This window comes from Lolium perenne, chromosome 1 (assembly GCF_019359855.2).
Source record: "Lolium perenne isolate Kyuss_39 chromosome 1, Kyuss_2.0, whole genome shotgun sequence".
Lineage (NCBI taxonomy): Eukaryota > Viridiplantae > Streptophyta > Magnoliopsida > Poales > Poaceae > Lolium > Lolium perenne.
The window spans coordinates 4,878,811-4,897,253 of NC_067244.2; the positions used below are offsets into that span (position 1 = coordinate 4,878,811).

General features: G+C 46.6%; 1 protein-coding gene across 1 annotated transcript; it reads left to right on the forward strand.

The window, feature by feature from the left end:
- The first annotated feature begins 7,405 nt into the window (after window positions 1-7,405).
- On the forward strand, window positions 7,406-12,342 carry LOC139831146 (uncharacterized). The gene is made up of 5 exons (XM_071820508.1): window positions 7,406-7,497; window positions 11,425-11,658; window positions 11,748-11,858; window positions 11,942-12,113; window positions 12,205-12,342. Exons 1-5 carry the CDS (start codon window positions 7,406-7,408, stop codon window positions 12,340-12,342), a joined length of 747 nt encoding a protein of 248 aa, XP_071676609.1.
- The last annotated feature ends 6,101 nt before the right edge of the window (window positions 12,343-18,443 follow it).

Sequence of the window (18,443 nt, forward strand, 5' to 3'; positions counted from 1 at the left end):
CTAAGGAGATCCCTCACGGGTACATGTGCACATACGTGCCAGACTGCGGTAACTGGGCGCTCACAAACCAGGCCGCGACAGCAGGGACTTCTGGGAAAGCAGGAGGAACGTCAGCGACAGATCTTGAGAAGCAGACGTGGCTAGCTAAATATGCCACCCCGACGAACCTCCAGAGCTCAGCTCCTGCAGTTGGCTCAGAGCTGGAAAAGCAAGCATGGCTGGCTAAGTACGCCACCCCGGCGAATCTTCAGAGTTCGACTCCTGCAGCCAGCACCGTGGATCAGATTAGTATGATCCTGAGGGACCAGTTCGGCATGGTGCCGAAAAGGAGGACAATCGGCTATTCCAAGCCGTACCCCGATGAATACGAGTTGGTCCCGCTACCACCCAAGTATCGGCTCCCTGACTTCTCCAAGTTCAGTGGATCAGATGGTTCCAGCTCCATCGAGCATGTGAGCCGATATTTGGCACAGCTAGGAACGGCCTCAGCGTCGGATCCACTACGCGTGAGGTTCTTCGCACAGTCCCTCACGGGATCGGCTTTCGGGTGGTACACTTCGTTGCCACCGGACTCGATCCGGACTTGGAAGCAGTTGGAAGAACAGTTCCACATGCAGTTTCACTCAGAAGCTTCCGAGGCCGGCATTGCCGATCTAGCTCAAATACGTCAGAAGCGTGGAGAAACCGTGGCAGAATACATCCAGCGCTTCAGAAATCTGAGGAACCGATGTTATTCGGCTCGTGTGACTGAAAAAGAAGCAGTCGAGTTGGCAGTGGTGGGCCTCGCCTCACAAATCAAGGATATGGCCTCCCAAGCAGACTACCCTTCACTGGCGCACATGGTTCAGAAACTGTCAGCATATGAACAACGCCACCCGGACTTGTACCAGGACAAATTCAAGCGTGCGGTAGTCCTGGTTGAGGCGGATGAAGACGAAGGCTCTGCGGGAGATCAAGAGGTAGCAGTGGCTGAATGGACTCGGGGGGCAACCCCCGTGTCCTGCAAATGGGTTAAGCCACCAGGTCCGCCCAGAGGGTTTGATTTTGACGTGACCAAAACTGAGCAAATCTTCGACCTCTTACTCAAGGAGAAGCAGTTGAAGATACCCGAAGGCCTCAAATTCCCCACGGTACAGGAGCTGAACGGAAAGCCATACTGCAAATGGCATAACTCGCTCTCCCATGCCACCAACGACTGCAGGGTGTGGCGTCAGCAGATCCAAATGGCGATAGAACAAGGACGTCTGATTTTTCACCAGTACGCCATGAAGGTCGACACCCACCCCTTCCCCGCCGTTAACATGGTGGAGTACACTTACCCTGAAGGTTGCCAGCCAGGATCCTCGTTCAGCGTCAACATGGTAGGACCTGGGCACCACTCTGGCAAGGATGGAGACGAGGGCAGCTGCTCTCGTAGCAAGGACACAGAGGAAGCCGCTCCACGCGATCGGCTCCGTCACGATGGCAAGCGCTACGTCACAGAGGGAGAAGTAAAGAACATAAGATATCAGCGACCTCTCTCTGATCACCTCCTCAATAAGTATGTCAGTCAATATAGCCAACACCGACGATCCAGCGATGATGATGATAGAGACCGTCTGGCTAGGGACGCCAGGAGACATCGTCGGCATGATCGCGATGAGGAGGAGTACGAGCGCCGTGCCAAAGAAAAATCAAGGGAGCAAGACGACGAAGATAGGCACTGGGACTGTCCCTTCTTCAGACACTGCTGGGATTCAGGAATGAGCCGATTGCCTACAATCGGCAATTGCCCAGAATGTAACCAGAAGAAGAAGGAGGCAGCTAACATGTCCGTGTTCCAACGCTTAGGACCGCTCCCGCCTCGAAGCAAACGCGCTGAGTCCCCTCGGATGGAAGATCTTGAGGATTTGGAAGACGAGGGAGAAGAAGAAGAAGACAGGTACCACCGGCCAAGGTGGTGCCCTGATGGACTCAGCCGTTCCCAAAAGCGTAGGGTTCAGCGATTGCGCGGCTTGGAGGAAGCCGAAAATTTATACCTGCACACGCTAAGGAAGGCGCGGCCTGATCTGGCCGCGAAAACTCAGCGAACCCTGGACGAAGAGGGTCGACCATGGAAAATGGAGTGGCGCCCCAAGCAAAAGAAAGCCGATGATGAGACATCGGCTGGCACAAACATGGTGCTCGTCCTTCCGACGGAGTTTAGTGCTTCAGGATTACACGAGGCACCCAATTTTGACGACTGCGAGCACATCAACGTGACGAAGGGCAGGGTTAGGCTGGTCTTATCCACTGGCCTGACCGTGTAGCAAGAGCAATCCGATGAGCAAACGTGGCGAGGCCGATCCTTGGGATCGGTCCCAAAGATATATGAAGGAAAATTACAAAACCTTCATTGAACGCTTCGATCAATATGGAGGCCGATTCCAGCAATCGGCCAAAATTATCTTCACCACATGTTCTGCTTGTGTTCAACATTGATCTACTGGGCAGCGGTTTTACGTCGGCTGATGAGTTAGGAAAAATCAACATTGGTCCTACCAGAGCCGACGTGCAAATACAGTGCCTTGGCTAAACTACGGAGCCGATATCTGCAGTTACCTGTCAGATTCGGCTCGGGGGGCACCTAATCAGATGAACATGTGCAGATGAACATGTGTGCAGTGAAACATTGGGGGCCGATAGAAAAAATCGGCCAGTAAAAAAATCAATAAATATACTCATAGTGGGTATACAGCCGATGCACAGACATCGACTTTAGAATAGAAAGCCGATGCATGGCCATCGACTCAAGAGGTACAGCTGATATAAGCAGAAGCCCGATGGAGCAGTTGTTGAGTTACAGGGAGAGGCTCTACTGGATGAATTCCTTCTCAAGACCTCCAACTCCTTCTGCAAGTCTTCAAGTTCAGCAGTGCCAGTGTAAGCATGCAGATCAGGTTAAGGGTGAGTCCAACAAAGGGAGCATACCTATCCTAGGAGCATGAGCACAGCCGATAACGCATCAAGCGGCTATGGCGTTTTTTATCTGGCGTGGATTAAGGTGGCGGCTTGGTCGATGTCACTTTCAGAGGTTGTTACGTCCAGAGTCTTGGAGGGCATCAGAAATTCAAAACATCCTCACCGGAAGTTGCATCAGTCTACCAAAGATGAGGAGCCGAGCTGATCAGCAAGGCGCAAAGGATTGAACTAGGAGGAGTCGGAAAGCCATTATGTTTGAGGTTTCTTAGTTCAAGGAACGGATTTGCTGATCTTTCCGAACCCTTTCAGTGCGTCGGTTCTTTGGGCGTAGGCTTCCCTGCCACGTTTTGATGGGAGCTGAAGAGGCTCGGGGTGCAGCTCGCCCTGAAAAATCTTTGCTCTAGAGAGCCGATTTTGTTGGAATCGGCTGGTTCTGCATTATAACTTGGAAGCCGATGGTGACACATTTGGCTGATTCATTACTGTTCTCGCCTTGGATGAGGCTTGGGGGGCAACTCGCCCGAAAGGTTCTTGGCTCTGGAGAGCCAATTTGGTTGGAATCGGCTGACCCTGCATCATAACCTTCTCTAAAAGCGGTGAGTTGTTCCAGAAGAAGACTGCTAAAGCTACGGAGAGGAGCCGAAAAGGGGAGCCGTCGTCTTTTATAGGGTTTAGACCGTCCTGTTGCTGCAAGAAAAGGAAAGAGACTGGATTCTCAAAATAGCCGATGAACAGTCATCGGCTATAGGATTGCGAAATATTATGGTCAGGTATCAAATCACAGTCTGAATTTGAGAAGTGCTTGACTAACGGTCTAATCGATATCTAAGTCCGGCTTCATGGGCGTCTAAGGGGAGAAAATCCGATACGTTGCTATCGTTCTTGGTGTGGCAAGAGGAAGGATTGAAATTGGATTAATTGAAAGATAAATTGGAAGAACAATTCTCATTAATTCAAAGGAGCGGCTTTACAAGAAAGAGCCGATGGCTCTCAAAAGGGGGATCTGGTGCCTAGTGCACTGCTACTACTAGTCCTACTCTACTAGTCGTCGCTGTCCTCATCGTCGCCGTTGTCGATGCCGTCGGCGCTGCTCCCAGGAAGTTCCTCGTCGCTGCTGCCCCAGCCCTCGGCCGGAGCTTCTTCTTCCTCGTCATCATCATCATCATCCTCGCTGTCCGCCCAAGAGCGGAAGCGCTTTGTCGGCGGGTATCCGATGGAGGAGGAGGATTCATCCTCCTCCTCGTCCTCCTCGTCATCATCATCGTCTTCGCTGTCCGCCCAAGCGCGGAATCGCTTTGCCGGCGGATGCTTAGCGGGGGAGGAGGAATCATCCTCCTCCTTTTCCTTTTTTTCCTCTACTTCTTCTTCTTCCTCCTTCCCGTCGGAGGAGGTGGGTTTCACCCAGGGATGGAGGTCATCCTCGCTTTCACTTATCAGCTCCCCTTCGATGAGGAACTTGAGGTCGTCTTCCCCGTCGGTCAGAGGCAGGTCGCCATCTGACCCGACGAATGCTTCGGGTGGACCGTCTGGCACATGGTCGAAGTTCCACTCCGGCTCGCTTGAGGAGAAAGACTGGAGGGAGAGGCCGGAGGAGACGGAGGAAGAGGAAGACATTGCTACAGGGAAAGAGGGTTTTTTTGGTGCCGATAGCTAGAACAGAGGAAGGGGATGAAGAGGGCTAATCAATCGGCACGGTTAAATAATGAGGAGCCTAGTGGAGATTTAATGCCATTGCAGTTTCCGAGGAAGTGATGCTAAAGCTATCAAATTTTGCAGAGGAGTTGAGAAGACAAGGCATCATGATGAAGGATACTGCGACGGTTCTGCTCTGCCACGACATGACCCGACGAAGGAAAAGCAGAGTGATTTTGGAATTATCAATTCCAAAACCAGGGGGGCATGTGTTATCACCAGAATTTGACCGAGTCAGAGGTGGGCCGCGATCAAGATGGATTTGAAGAATATACATGGAAGAAATACGTGAATCGGCCTGTTATGCAAAGTTTGGGCTAGTTGGCCCGTGTATCTGTAATATAGTAGGATACGTGTCGGTTAGTTAGAGTTTGTCTCGTGCACGGTGGGGATTATTCCCACGTTAGAAAGTCCCCTGGACTATAAATATGTATCTAGGGTTTATGAAATAAACAACAACCATCGTTCAACACAAATCAATCTAGGCGCATCGCCAACTCCTTCGTCTCGAGGGTTTCTTCCGGGTAAGCATCATGCTACCTAGATCGCATCTTGCGATCTAGGCAATACAAGTTTATTCGTTACCATGCGTTGCTCGTACTGAAGCCTTTTTGATGGCGAGCAACGTAATTATCTTAGATGTGTTAGGGTTAGCATTGTTCTTCATATCATATGCTGTCGTAGTGCAACCCTTGTACATCTAGCCGCCCTTACACCTATCTTAGGTGTAGGGGCGGCACCCCGCTTGATCATTATTTAGTAGATCCGATCCGTTACGGTTGCTCCTTGTTCTTCAAGGATTAGTTTAATATCTGCAATAGTTAGGCCTTACAAAGGGTTGGAGGATCCAGCGACGCGTAGGGTGTAATTTGCTAGCCCTAGACAGGATGTTCCGGGGATCAACCTCGTGTTGGTTTTTAGGCCTTGTCTAGGACCGGCTTACGATCACCGTACGTGACCGCGAGGCCCAATCGTGAGTAGGATGATCCGATTATGCGGTGAAAACCCTAAATCGTCGTAGATCGCTTTAGCTTTATCTTGATCAAGCAGGACCACCATATATTCGTACACCTCGTACGAATCATGGGTGGATCGGCTCCTTGAGCCGATTCATAGGATAACCTGAGAGCCGATCGAGGCTCGTATTTAATGTTTACGTGTATGCCATGCAGGAAACTAAGCGAGGCATCTCCATCACCTTCCTGACCAGGTATAGGTCAGGTGGCACGCCCTTGCACCAGCATCGGACGTGCGTGCCGGAGGCTTTGCGGGCCGTCGCTCGGAGGGACCAGGGCCAGCCGCAGCCCTAAGTTGTTCCCGGCTCTACTGTGTTGCCCGTCGCTGCTCGCCAGTGGGTTTCTGACCGCAACAGTATGACTCGATCATAGAACAATTTGCACCTTATACTTGTTGCTAAATAACTTGCTAATAATCTTGCATAGTAAGTTAGCATTACTACAACTAATATCTAATAAAACTTGTCAACCGTGTGAGTGCCTATATATTGCTTCTTCGCTTTGATTGAAGGGGATATGTGTATTTAGCTGGGTTATGTTTATGTAGTATCTAGTTGGTTCCTTATGCGCTTTCTTACCTCCTCTGAGTAGACGGATGTTGTAGCGTGTCTCTATAGTGCAAGTCTTTGCTGCCGCTTACCCCACCATATAGCCCCGGCAATATATAGCCCAGCGAGCACAGCCTAGTTCTAGTCTCACTAAGTACGTGCCGGTGTTTGTTCCTTGGTACTTACGCTCTGCTTTCTTTCTCTTTTGTCTTCTCCCCACTTTTGTCGCCAATCGTTGGCCCGATTCTTTTGGACAGGTTTGAGATGGCAACGTTAGCAAGGTTACCCTTCCGGCTTGGCCTGGGCAGGGTTATGGACGCCACTGGTTATCTTCAGGACTCTTAGTCCAATTTGTACTCTTGTCCATACTCAGATATATTCGACTTTCTGTATGATTCGGATTTCTGTATTGTATTTGTATTCTTGACTCGTTGGAGTCGCTGTTGTAATATATATGTTCTTTTGTGGGTTCCATCGTGAACTTGGTGTAATGATTACTACGATGTGTTAATTCCTCTTGCATCACGTGTGTGATTCATCGTGCACGTCGTGTAGGAGGACGTCTCAGAATCGATATCGTGCGGATTTTGGTGGGATCGCTGGAATCCACAGGGTACCGATTTTGGGGCGTCACAATGGAGCTCAGCGCCTAGATTCCCTTCAGCTCCTAGATCTTTTGATCAGAGGAAAGGGCAGGCGGAGGTTGAAGATGAAGTGAGGAGAGGGAGAGGCAAATGGCGAGATGAGAATAAGAAGTTACGGCAGTCACTTTATATAGAGGTGCTTCGAGATTCGTGCAACCGAAGATGGAAACCGTGGGATTTCTGCCACTTCGCAATGATTTTATCCGGATTTCCTGTTGTTTGTTGTTTTTACCCACGCACGCGTCGTGTAGAGCAACAGTCAGAAAAGCCATCATTGCGCCGGCTTGCTCTTTGCGCAGTCCTATGACTAGGTGGACCAAGGTTTTTGAAAGGTCACGTCCATCACTGACACAACAGCGCATTGTTGCGAAACACGATAGAAAGTTTCGTCAATGAATTCTACGCACCTTTCTCGGCTAACATCTGGGACACCGAAGCGTTGAATATTTCTAGCTAACGTTAACCCAGATTTGTTTTTGTTTATTTGTTTCAGGAACGCTTCGAGATGTCGTGGCCGCCTAAACGAATTCACATAAGGCGGACACACCTCAAGTGCATCGCCAAGATGGCCAAGAATTTCAGAGTGTTCCGGGAGCTAATGTTGGGGATATACTTTATGGGTATAGCCATGATATGGCCTTATACTGGTGGACCAGGGTAGCCCACATGTGGTATGGCCATAAGACGTACCGGGATGCCAATCAACCAAGATCTAAGATGGAGGCCCAGCCGGCTTGGAGTTATACAAGACGGCGTCCGGCTAAGGCCCAACCTGTTTGGAGTTATACAAGATGGCGTGGGTATTGTATGTTTAAGATAGGTGTGTGTGTGTGTGTGCATGTGTGTGCGCGCGTGTGTGTATGCGTGTGTGCGCGTGTATGTGTGTGTGTGGGTGTGTGGGTGTGGGTGTGCGTGTGCATGCGTGCGCGTGCATGTGGGCGTGTGGGCGTGCGTGGGTGCGTGTGTGCATATGTGTGTGTGAAATGTTTTAGGCCGGTTTCTGGTGGCCTTGAGCTGGCATAAACTATATACAAGCCCGGACGTGGATCGACAACGTCGACATGCACGCACCTACGTCCACATTCTCCCCCGATCGAATGCTAAAACTCATGGTGTACGACCAGCCACGCGCAACATCTTATATCTTATATCTTTTATATATACTAGCTAAGTACCCGTGCATTGCTACGGATTAAGAAACAGTAAAACTGAACCACCTAGGATCCTCCACAGTAATTTGAGCATGTCAGCCGTCGGATAGCGCTTCTGAACGGGTAGGATCATTTCATCATCCTGCGGATTTACTTACGCCTGGTTCGCTGCTTCAGTTTCCCGTAATAGCCGGCCAACGTAACTGGGCCTCTTCTCTGAAGATTGATTTGGGCGATCAGACATTAATCGGGCTCACAGTCCACCGAATGGGCCGACCAGAGGTGTGTACGGGGGGCCCTTCCACTTCTTCTATTCTCTCTCTCATTGCAGTGTACGGCTCAGCCCGGACACGCATACTACTGTGGTTTTCTGGACGTGCACACGAGCCTCAATATTCTCACCTTGTCTCCATACGACTTTTTTTTTTACAATCAATACCACATATATTCATAATAACAAATAGTACATGGTAGAGATACACGAGCTGTCTCCAGCGATTACAAAATAAAGTCTAAAAGATACTAGCAAATCTTCGAGGTCTTCAAACTCTTTCTTTTTCCAAGACATAATCTTGTATTTTTCTGAAGGCAGCCAAAGATAGATAACAAACCATAGATCTGTAAATACCAACGAAGGTTCTCCCATAATTTTAATTTGAGCCGCAATGCTAAGGCTGCGTGCATGTGCGCAACCATTAAAGTAGTCAATCAACATCGGCAAGAATACCAACACCAGTATGTCAGGGAATAAAAACCGATCTGCCTTGTCGATGTTGATGGAGAGCCGAGAGTACGAATCACCATTGTCGAGGACGTTGTAACCGGGACAAAAACTGCGAGGATAGTCCTCCTCGCGGCAACAATAAGAAAAGATCCAAGATCGATCTGGCGAAGCAAGATCTGAACACCCATACCTAGATAATTGTAATCTTTCAACACCACCATTGACGTCGGGAAGGAGATCTCGTCGTCGAACGAAAGGCCGAAGATCACTTATTGCAGACGATGCCATTCAACAGCTGTAATTACATTCGTGATGATAATAAATCCCGATGGTTTCCCTTCTATGATTATTAAATTAATAAAGGTGATTGTGCTCTGTCTAGCGCCTGTGCTGCCTCATGTTTTCTCCATATATATATTTTTTTTTGCCCACATCCTTCGTCTTGCGGATACACCTGGCTGTCTTCTTCACCCGTCAAAACACAGACCTAGCCGTGGTTGTAGCTCGTGCCTGGTGAGTCCCTTTGCAGCTCCCGGACCAACTCCTTTCAGCACTGGTTTTTTTTAATATTGACTCGCTAATATTTCGTAGGTCCCCTTCACTAGTGGAAAACAGGGCTTCCGTGGGAGCCTTTTGTCGCGGGCGCGCCTGCACCCGCGACAAATGGCCTGGCCACGTCGCCCCGAAACCATGTGGAGCGCGCGGAGGCTTTTGTCGCGGCCTTTTGTCGCGGGCCGTATTACGACCCGCGACAAAAGGGGTAGGAGCGACGTGGCCACCCCTTTTGTCGCGGGTCGTAATACGGCCCGCGACAAAATGTCCCCGCCCTATATATAGAAGCAGCCAGCCACCCCCCCACCTCATTTTTTCCTTGGTGGTGAAGGTGGAGGTGTATGCTAGCTCATTTTTTCTACATGTGCACAAGAGGTGTTTGATGGAATGCTTGTGAGAGGGATGCCACTTGGTTTATTTGATAAGATTTCTCCTCTTTTTGATCCAAAAAGGTTAGCAACTATTTTCTCGACTATATATATATGCATAGTCCGTACAATACTAATTTTAGCAAGGTGATTGCATCTGATACATATATAATTGTACTTATGATGCAGATGAGTCATCCATGGATGTACGGTAACCGATGTGCTCCCACTTTCGAGAGGGCGTGAATTCTTTCCTGCTTGTGGCCGAGGCCAACAAGTCGAAGCAAGGTTTTATGTGCTGTCCATGTCTAAAATGTAAGAACGAGAAGGATTACTCTTGCTCAAGAGATATTAAGAGCCACCTGCTTCGGTTTGGGTTCATGTCCAGTTATAATGTTTGGACCAAGCACGGAGAAGAAGGGGTTATGATGGAAGACGGCGATGAGGAAGAAGATAATGATGAGAAGTATTATCGATCTATGTTCTCTGAATGCTTTGATACCGCAATGGACGACAATGAAGAAGAAGGAGGTGAAGAACAGGCATCGATGATCCTGTTGATGATGATCTTCGTCGGGCCATTTACGATGCAAGAAGAGGCGTGACACGGATAAGGAGAGGTTGCAGTTCGACAAGATGTTAGAGGACCACCACAAATTGTTGTACCCAGGTTGTGAAGATGGGCATAGAAAGCTGGGTAGCATATTGGAATTGCTGAAATGGAAGGCAGAGGTCGGTGTGACTGACTCGGGATTTGAGAAATTGATGATAATATTAAAGAAGCTGTTTCCAAGAAATAATGAATTGCCCGTCAGTACATATGAAGCAAAGAAGCTTGTCTGCCCTCTAGGATTAGATGTGCAGAAGATACATGCATGCATTAATGACTGTATCCTCTACCGCGGTGAGAAGTACGAGAATTTGAATAAATGCCCGATATGTGGTGCATTGCGGTATAAGATCAGAAAAGATGACCCTGGTGATGTTGAGGGCGAGCCACCCAGGAAGAGGGTTCCTGCGAAGGTGATGTGGTATGCTCCAATAATACCACGGTTGAAACGTTTGTTCAGAAACAAAGAGCATGCCAAGTTGTTGCGATGGCACATGGAAGAACGTAAGAAAGACGCGATGTTGAGGCACCCCGCTGATGGTCGGCAGTGGAGAAACATCGGGAGAGAGTTCCCGGATTTTGCAGGTGAGGCAAGGAACTTATACTTTGGTCTAAGTACAGATGGCATGAATCCTTTTGGGGAGCAGAGCTGCAGTCACAGCACCTGGCCCGTGACTCTATGTATCTACAACCTTCCTCCTTGGTTGTGCATGAAGCGGAAGTTCATTATGATGCCAGTGCTTATCCAAGGCCCAAAGCAACCGGGCAACGACATTGATGTGTACCTAAGGCCATTAGTCAATATGGAAGAAGCTGCAACTCTAGCGGCTCAATGTGGAGTTACCGTGGAGGAATTGTTTGGTGCCGCAGATGCTGCACTACCCACTGCTGATATAGCTCCTAAATTTGTCTACGGGGCCGACTTGGTCAGCAGAGAGCAGCTGCATAAACTGCCAACACATATGCGGAATTTGCATCAGTGGTACCTTGATGCATGCAAGGAGAAAAAAATGTACATCGTGGCGAGTATACCATGGGAATATTACTACCGAAACGAGGAGATCCATATTGAGATGAATGAACTCTGGCAGTTATTCAATCTAGAAGCCCTCAACAAATCTCTCATGAGTTGCTATTGCTTGTAAGTTGTTAACTACATATAAGTTCATTTTCATTCAGTTCATGTTCGTTTTCATTGCATATATATACTCATTATATCTTATGGGTTCTCTTTTGCAGACTGAAGATCAGTGAGTGCAAAAGTAATAATATTATCAATGTTGGGTTTGTTGACCCAGATAAAATACATGTTGAAACGGTGAAGCATAAACGCGAAGAAACGGGGGGAAACCTACTAAGGTTTTTGGGGCAGCAATATTTCTGTGATTCAATATTGTTTCCTTACAACTACGAGTGAGAGTCTTAATGATCTTTTATGCACATTCAATTTTTCTTACTCGATGTTAAGTGTAATTCCTGACGTATATGCATAACATGTGCAGCTTCCACTGGATTCTACTAGACATTCAACCTGATAAGGGAATAGTTGAAGTAAGAGACCCACTGAGTAGAGGCCTGGACGGGTTCCAGGACTTGCAGAAGTTGCTCCAAGTGTAATTTCCTTCATCGCCGCGCTTTATCTTTCGTGAGATATCAATTAATTATCCACTCATTCAATCATTCTTTTGCCTGGCAGGGCTTGGCAAGCTTTGAAGAATGTTCATAAGGACATTACCTTTACAAAGAAGCTAACATTTACTCCTGTAGCGTGCCCCCAGCAGCCACAAGGGACGAATCTATGTGGATACTACGTTTGCGAGTCCATTCGCATGTTAACCACTGAGAAGCAGAACAGAAATAAATTCGACGTAAGCAATAACATTCACAACTTTATTTATTATCATCAATATTTCGTTATCAAGACTGATATAGTCATACTCATCTCATTTTCGTATATAGGTCGACTTCATGCGGGACAGACTCCAACCAAAGGAACACGCACTAGGAATCGCGGAGGAAGTGGCGGGACTTTTGGTTAGAGAAGTAATAAACAACAAAGGCTTGTTTAGTCCAGATAGTTGTTCTACCTCCAAATAGACGGTCGTTAGTACCGTTTGTCGATCGTGAGCTCCATGTATATATGTAGGGAACCTACGAATATGTGTAAGGGGAATCGACTTCTGCTTCCAATATTTGTTTGATCGATCTATATATATATATATAATGAATGAATGTGTACAACTTCTAGTAGCGTACAAATATATGCAACTTTCATTTTCGAACGAAAAAAATGAAATAACAGGCGGTCGGTGGCGGGGGGGGAGGGGTGCTGCACCCCTCAAACCCTAAAGCAGAAGCGTTGTGCGCGCGCCACGTAGAAGGCCTTTTATCGCGGGTGGTAATACCGCCCGCGACAAAAGGGCCTGTGCCCTGCGCGCCCCGCGGCTGCCACGTGGTGGACCTTATGTCGCGGGTCGTAAGTGACCCGGGATAAAAGGCCACCCTTTTATCGCGCCTTGCTTGTCGCGGCTGGCCGCCCGCGACAAAAGGCCCTAACCACCCGGATCAAAAGGCCTGTTTTCCACTAGTGCTTGGAGAGAAAAGACTAGCAGAAATTGATTCCTGCAATAAGTTTGCAATCACAACCACCGATTTTTTATTTCTTTGTTCAGATCTCTTCTTTGTTCGTGATTACAATTTCTCAAGAGTTAAATCTTGTAGTTTATCATGTGAACTTCTTTCCACACAGATTGGAAAAAGTAAAAAATCTGATCAACCCGTTCACGGCTCTGCCATAATTTCCATCTTTGATTGTTCCAAAGAAGAAATGAAAAACTGTCGTCACATCTGTGCATTTTCTATAAAGTATATAAGAACACACATTTCTTGTTTCCAAAAAATTATTATTCTTGTGTAGAAGGATTCAGATTTTTTGTTGAATCCGATTTGCCACAAATGATGCGGCAAAAATAACTACCAAAACATGGTGATGGATTATTATGTTATATAAGTCAAATACGAAAAGGAGAAGATTATACTTGCCATCATCCACCATCCCTCTTACCTTTTCCCGAATTGAGTAGCTGATCGCCATTGATTTCATTGAAACTGATAAACACCGACTTGTGTGCCAAAGCAGGTGTAGGAAACAGTTCGCCAGAACGAAAAACAAAACTGAGACAATCATCACCGGCTGACCACAAAACCCAAGAGCTAGAGCTACATGCTATTATAACAATAGGGAACTTCAAGACACTACATCAACCATGCTTCTTCTTGTTGAATTGGAGTGGCATCATAGTTGTGGCCACTCGTGATAGGGCATTTGGGATGGTGGTATGTGGCAAGGATGGCAGTGGTGGCGGACGGACGCTTGGCAGATGCAGGTATGATTTGCCCCCTCTATCCCTCGATGGATACTCAATCGAATGCTATATATTGATCTCTTAAATGCACAAGATGGCGGGCTGGCAGCAATGAGGTCGTGCTGACTTCTGTAATTGGCATGCGATCAAGCTGTTTGACTAAAGCTCGAGTATGCACATGAATAAATAGGGTAAATTTCTGCTCCAATCAATTATGTTGACTTCAAGTTTGATTCTTCCCACAGTAGTAAATAGAAACTCACAAAGCGTAGATCAGTTTTTTTTCAAGTAAATGTATAACTTTGCCCCAGTTATATTGTAGTACCTGTTTAATCTTGCTAGATTGAGACAAGTTGCTGTCATTGCATACATATCAAGGATGTGCAGCAAACAAGTCAATCGGAAGATAGATTTGTCCATGCGGTGGTGCCAGGGTTCTCAGCTGCATGTTTACTGGAACCAAGTCAATATGAAGATGATACATACCACGGTTCACTACTTATCTCTTGATTGTACAAAACATCACCAACTGTAGCCCCTTACTCTATCAAACATGTACTATTGTAGTCTATCTGGTTTTATTTTTTAGATGATGAAGTTAATTGGACATTATTTATGATCAAGTAGCTTCCTTCTCCTGTCTTTACAGATAAGGTTTGTTTTCAAGCAGCCCGAGGTATTTTATGACAGTACATCCAACAGATGCAGGCACAAGAGCTTTCACTGATCTTTAGGTCTTAACTGTTTGCCATAATTACTATAGTTTCCTCTCGAATGTACCTGCAGTGTGATTAACGGATTCAGGAATCAGAAAAAACCTTAAGCAATTAATCATCACTTGAAACTTCCCACATTGTTGTAGAGAGTTACTACTGAGCTAAGAATGGAGAGACAAAGTAACTAAGGAAGTATAGTTTTCCAGTGAGACGTATATCAGACAAAGTATGTGTGGGGTGGATTTTATTTATTTCTTTGTGCCTTTCTAGAAAAACCAACCAGTACAAAAGTTACAGAATTTGCACAAGAAATCATAATTAGGCATGGACGCATGGTAAAGACACTGCGCTTATTTTGACATCTACCAATGTATAATTTGCTATATGAGGTGATGTTGAAGTGGAAGAACAAGTTGATAAAATGAAGAAAATCTTCCCCTTTCACACACAAGTTGACAAAAAACAGAGTTTTTAACAATTTTAATAATGTTGATCTTTTCAAGTCATTTTTACCACAAAATAAATCTCCATATGTCAGTAATAAGATGCATTGTAGTTTTGGACTTCATGAGTTTTATTTGCACTTTTGCTTTGTGCTGATAGCGAGTCTCTTAAACAAATATATGCTCCATCTATGTCAAGGCAATGTAATTAATTTTTTTAAATTATATAGTATGTTTGTTCTGCTCCACTTTTTCATGTATTTCATTCACATTTTTCTCATAAAAGGCGGGCGAGGCAAAGCGCGCCTTAATGGTCAAGTTAATAGTAAAACTTGATAAGATATAAATTTTGTCCAAATGAATTAATTGTGTTTGACAAAAGAAAATACTACAAATAGTCATGCATAGAAATTTACTTGCTACACACAATAATTCCCCCAAAATATCGACTACTGACATGTGCGCACACATGTTATTCCCAAATCTCTCCGGTATTCCCAAATCTCTCTAGTAATCCCTAAATAAATCACTGCATGCGCCAGAAGAGGCTGCCGTGGCCCTAGTACAACGCCAGGCAAAGCGGAGCTTATGCTCCTAGATCACCTAATGGTTGGCCACTGGTGCAACGGCTGCTGCTAGACCTCCCTCTGCTCCCTCTCTCTCCCCCCAGCCCTCTGGCTGACCAACCACCGCCACCCTACCTCCCTCCGACGCACCACCACCCAACCTCCATCCAACGCGCGCCACCCTACCTACTGTCGACATGCTGCAACCCCTCCTCCCGCCGATGCGCCACCATCACCATATCATTTTTTCGAAAGTTTGCCTATGGAATTTCTTGGAATGAAAATACGGTATGTTTTGTTTTGGTAGGACATTGATTCAGAATATTTTACTCAGCATCTGGATCAAAAATCTAGACACAGCGATGAACTTTACCATGTAGTTATCTTTGAATGCTAGCTTCTACTAACAAATATTTGGAGGAGATCGAAGCTGCATTGTTTCGTGCAAAATCAGCTGAACATATCTATGTTCTTTGTTTCATGACGGTTAACACATGATCCAAACAATTTTCCATGTTATATTAATTCATAAATAATTGTTTTACAACGAATTTGAACTAACGAAAAGTCTATTTGACAACCGGCTATAGCTACAGCCGGTTCGTCTCGCATCACTCGCTTTTTGCCTCCCTTGCTCGGATCCAGCCGCCGCACGCGCTCGCCACTGCTAGCCGGCCACCACCGCTGCATGGTCCCTCTGGCGGTAGCCAGCCGCCGCAGTCGTGTGTTTTCGTGGCCCTTAGCGGGCGCTGATACGTCTCAAACGTATCTATAATTTCTTATGTTCCATGCTAGTTTTATGACAATACTCACATGTTTTATATACACTTTATATCATTTTTATGCATTTTTCGGCACTAACCTATTAACAAGATGCCGAAGCGCCAGTTCCTGTTTTCTGCTGTTTTTGGTTTCAGAAATCCTACACAGGAAATATTCTCGGAATTGGACGAAACAAAAGCCCACGGTCTTATTTTCCACGGAGGGTTCCAGAACATCGAAGAAGAGTCGGAGACGGCCAGCAGGGGGGCCACCCCATAGGGCGGCACGGCCCCACCTCCTGGCGCGCCGAGGTGTGGGGAGCCCACCCCTGGCTCCCCCGACTCTGCCTCTTCGCCTATATAATCCTTCCGTCGCGAAAACCCTAGTACCGAGAGCCACGATACGAGAAAAGTTACGGAGACGCCGTCGCCGTCAATCCCATCTCGGGGGATTCTGAAGATCGCCTCCGGCACCCTGCCGGAGAGGGAAATCATCACCGGAGGGCTCTACATCACCATGCCCGCCTCCGGACTGATGCGTGAGTAGTTCATCCTTGGAATATGGGTCCATAGCAGTAGCTAGATGGTTGTCTTCTCCTCTTGTGCTATCATGTTTAGATCTTGTGAGCTACCTATCATGATCAAGATCATCTATTTGTAATGCTACATGTTGTGTTTGTTGGGATCCGATGAATATGGAATACTATGTCAAGTTGATTATCGATCTATCATATATGTGTTGTTTATGATCTTGCATGCTCTCCGTTGCTAGTAGAGGCTCTGGCCAAGTTGATACTTGTAACTCCAAGAGAGAGTATTTATGCTAGATAGTGGGTTGATGCCTCCATTGAATCTGGGACAGTGACAGAAAGTTCTAAGGTTGTGGATGTGCTGTTGCCACTAGGGATAAAACATCAATGCTTTGTCTCAGGATATTTGTATTGTTTACATTACGCACAGTACTTAATGCAATTGTCTGTTGTTTGCAACTCAATACTGGAAGGGGTGCGGATGCTAACCCGAAGGTGGACTTTTTAGGCATAGATGCATGCTGGATAGCGGTCTATGTTCTTTGTGGTAATGCCCTAAGTAAATCTCATAGTAATCATCATGATATGTATGTGCATTGTTATGCCCTCTATATTTGTTAATTGCCCAACTGTAATTTGTTCACCCAACATGTTATTTGTCTTATTGGAGAGACACCACTAGTGAACTATGGATCCCGGTCCATTCTTTTACATCTGAAATACAACCTACTGCAATCATTGTTCTCTGTTGTTCTTTGCAAGCAAACATCATTCTCCACACCATACGTTTAATCCTTTGTTTACAGCAAGCCGGTGAGATTGACAACCTCACTGTTAAGTTGGGGCAAATTATCTTGATTGTGTTGTGCAGGTTCCAAGTTGGCGCCGGAATCCCTGGTGTTGCGCCGCACTACACTCCTTCACCAACAACCTTCACGTGGCCTTCATCTCCTACTGGTTCGATAAACCTTGGTTTCTTACTGAGGGAAAACTTGCTGCTGTACGCATCACACCTTCCTCTTGGGATTCCCAACGGACGAGTGCTTTACCGTCACAGGGAAGCTACTTTCTGGCGCCGTTGCAATCTCTGTCGCACGTCAGCAGCTATATTTTCTGGCGCCGTTGCCGGGGAGATCAAGACACGCTGCAAGGGGAGTCTCTCACACCCAATCTCTTTACTTTGTTTATTGTCTTGCTTTATTTTATTTTCTGTCTTGTTTGCTTTTGTTTATATCAAAAACACACAAAAAATTAGTTACTTGCATTTACTTTATTTATTAGTTTACCTTAGCTTATTTCATCATGCTTCTCCCTAAGTTCACTTTGAAAGATATATCAGTAGGGCGTGGGTCTATGATACGTCTCCGACGTATCGATAATTTCTTATGTTCCATACCACATTATTGATGTTATCTACATGTTTTATGCACACTTTATGTCATATTCGTGCATTTTCTGGAACTAACCTATTAACAAGATGCCGAAGTGCCAGTTGCTGTTTTCTGCTGTTTTTGGTTTCAGAAATCCTAGTAAGGAAATATTCTCGGAATTGGACGAAATTAAAGCCCAGGGGCCTATTTTTCCACGAAGCTTCCAGAAGTCCGAAGGAGAGACGAAGAGGGGCGACGAGGGGGCCACACCCTAGGGCGGCGCGGCCCCCCCGCTTGGCCGCGCGGCCCTGTGGTGTGGGGCCCCCGTGCCGCCTCTTGACCTGCCCTTCCACCTACAAATAGCCTCCGTGACGAAACCCCCAGTACCGAGAGCCATGATACGGAAAACCTTCCAGAGACGCCGCCAACGCCGATCCCATCTCGGGG

What these genes read in the sequence shown, in the direction of transcription:
- LOC139831146 (XM_071820508.1), top strand. Translation starts at nt 7,406, where the DNA reads ATGGCCAAGAATTTCAGAGTGTTCCGGGAGCTAATGTTGGGGATATAC. An exon ending in CCTTATACTGGTGGACCAGG is followed by an intron (nt 7,498 to 11,424) that starts GTAGCCCACATG and finishes ATTTTCATTCAG; the next exon opens with TTCATGTTCGTTTTCATTGC. An exon ending in TTGTTTCCTTACAACTACGA is followed by an intron (nt 11,659 to 11,747) that starts GTGAGAGTCTTA and finishes TAACATGTGCAG; the next exon opens with CTTCCACTGGATTCTACTAG.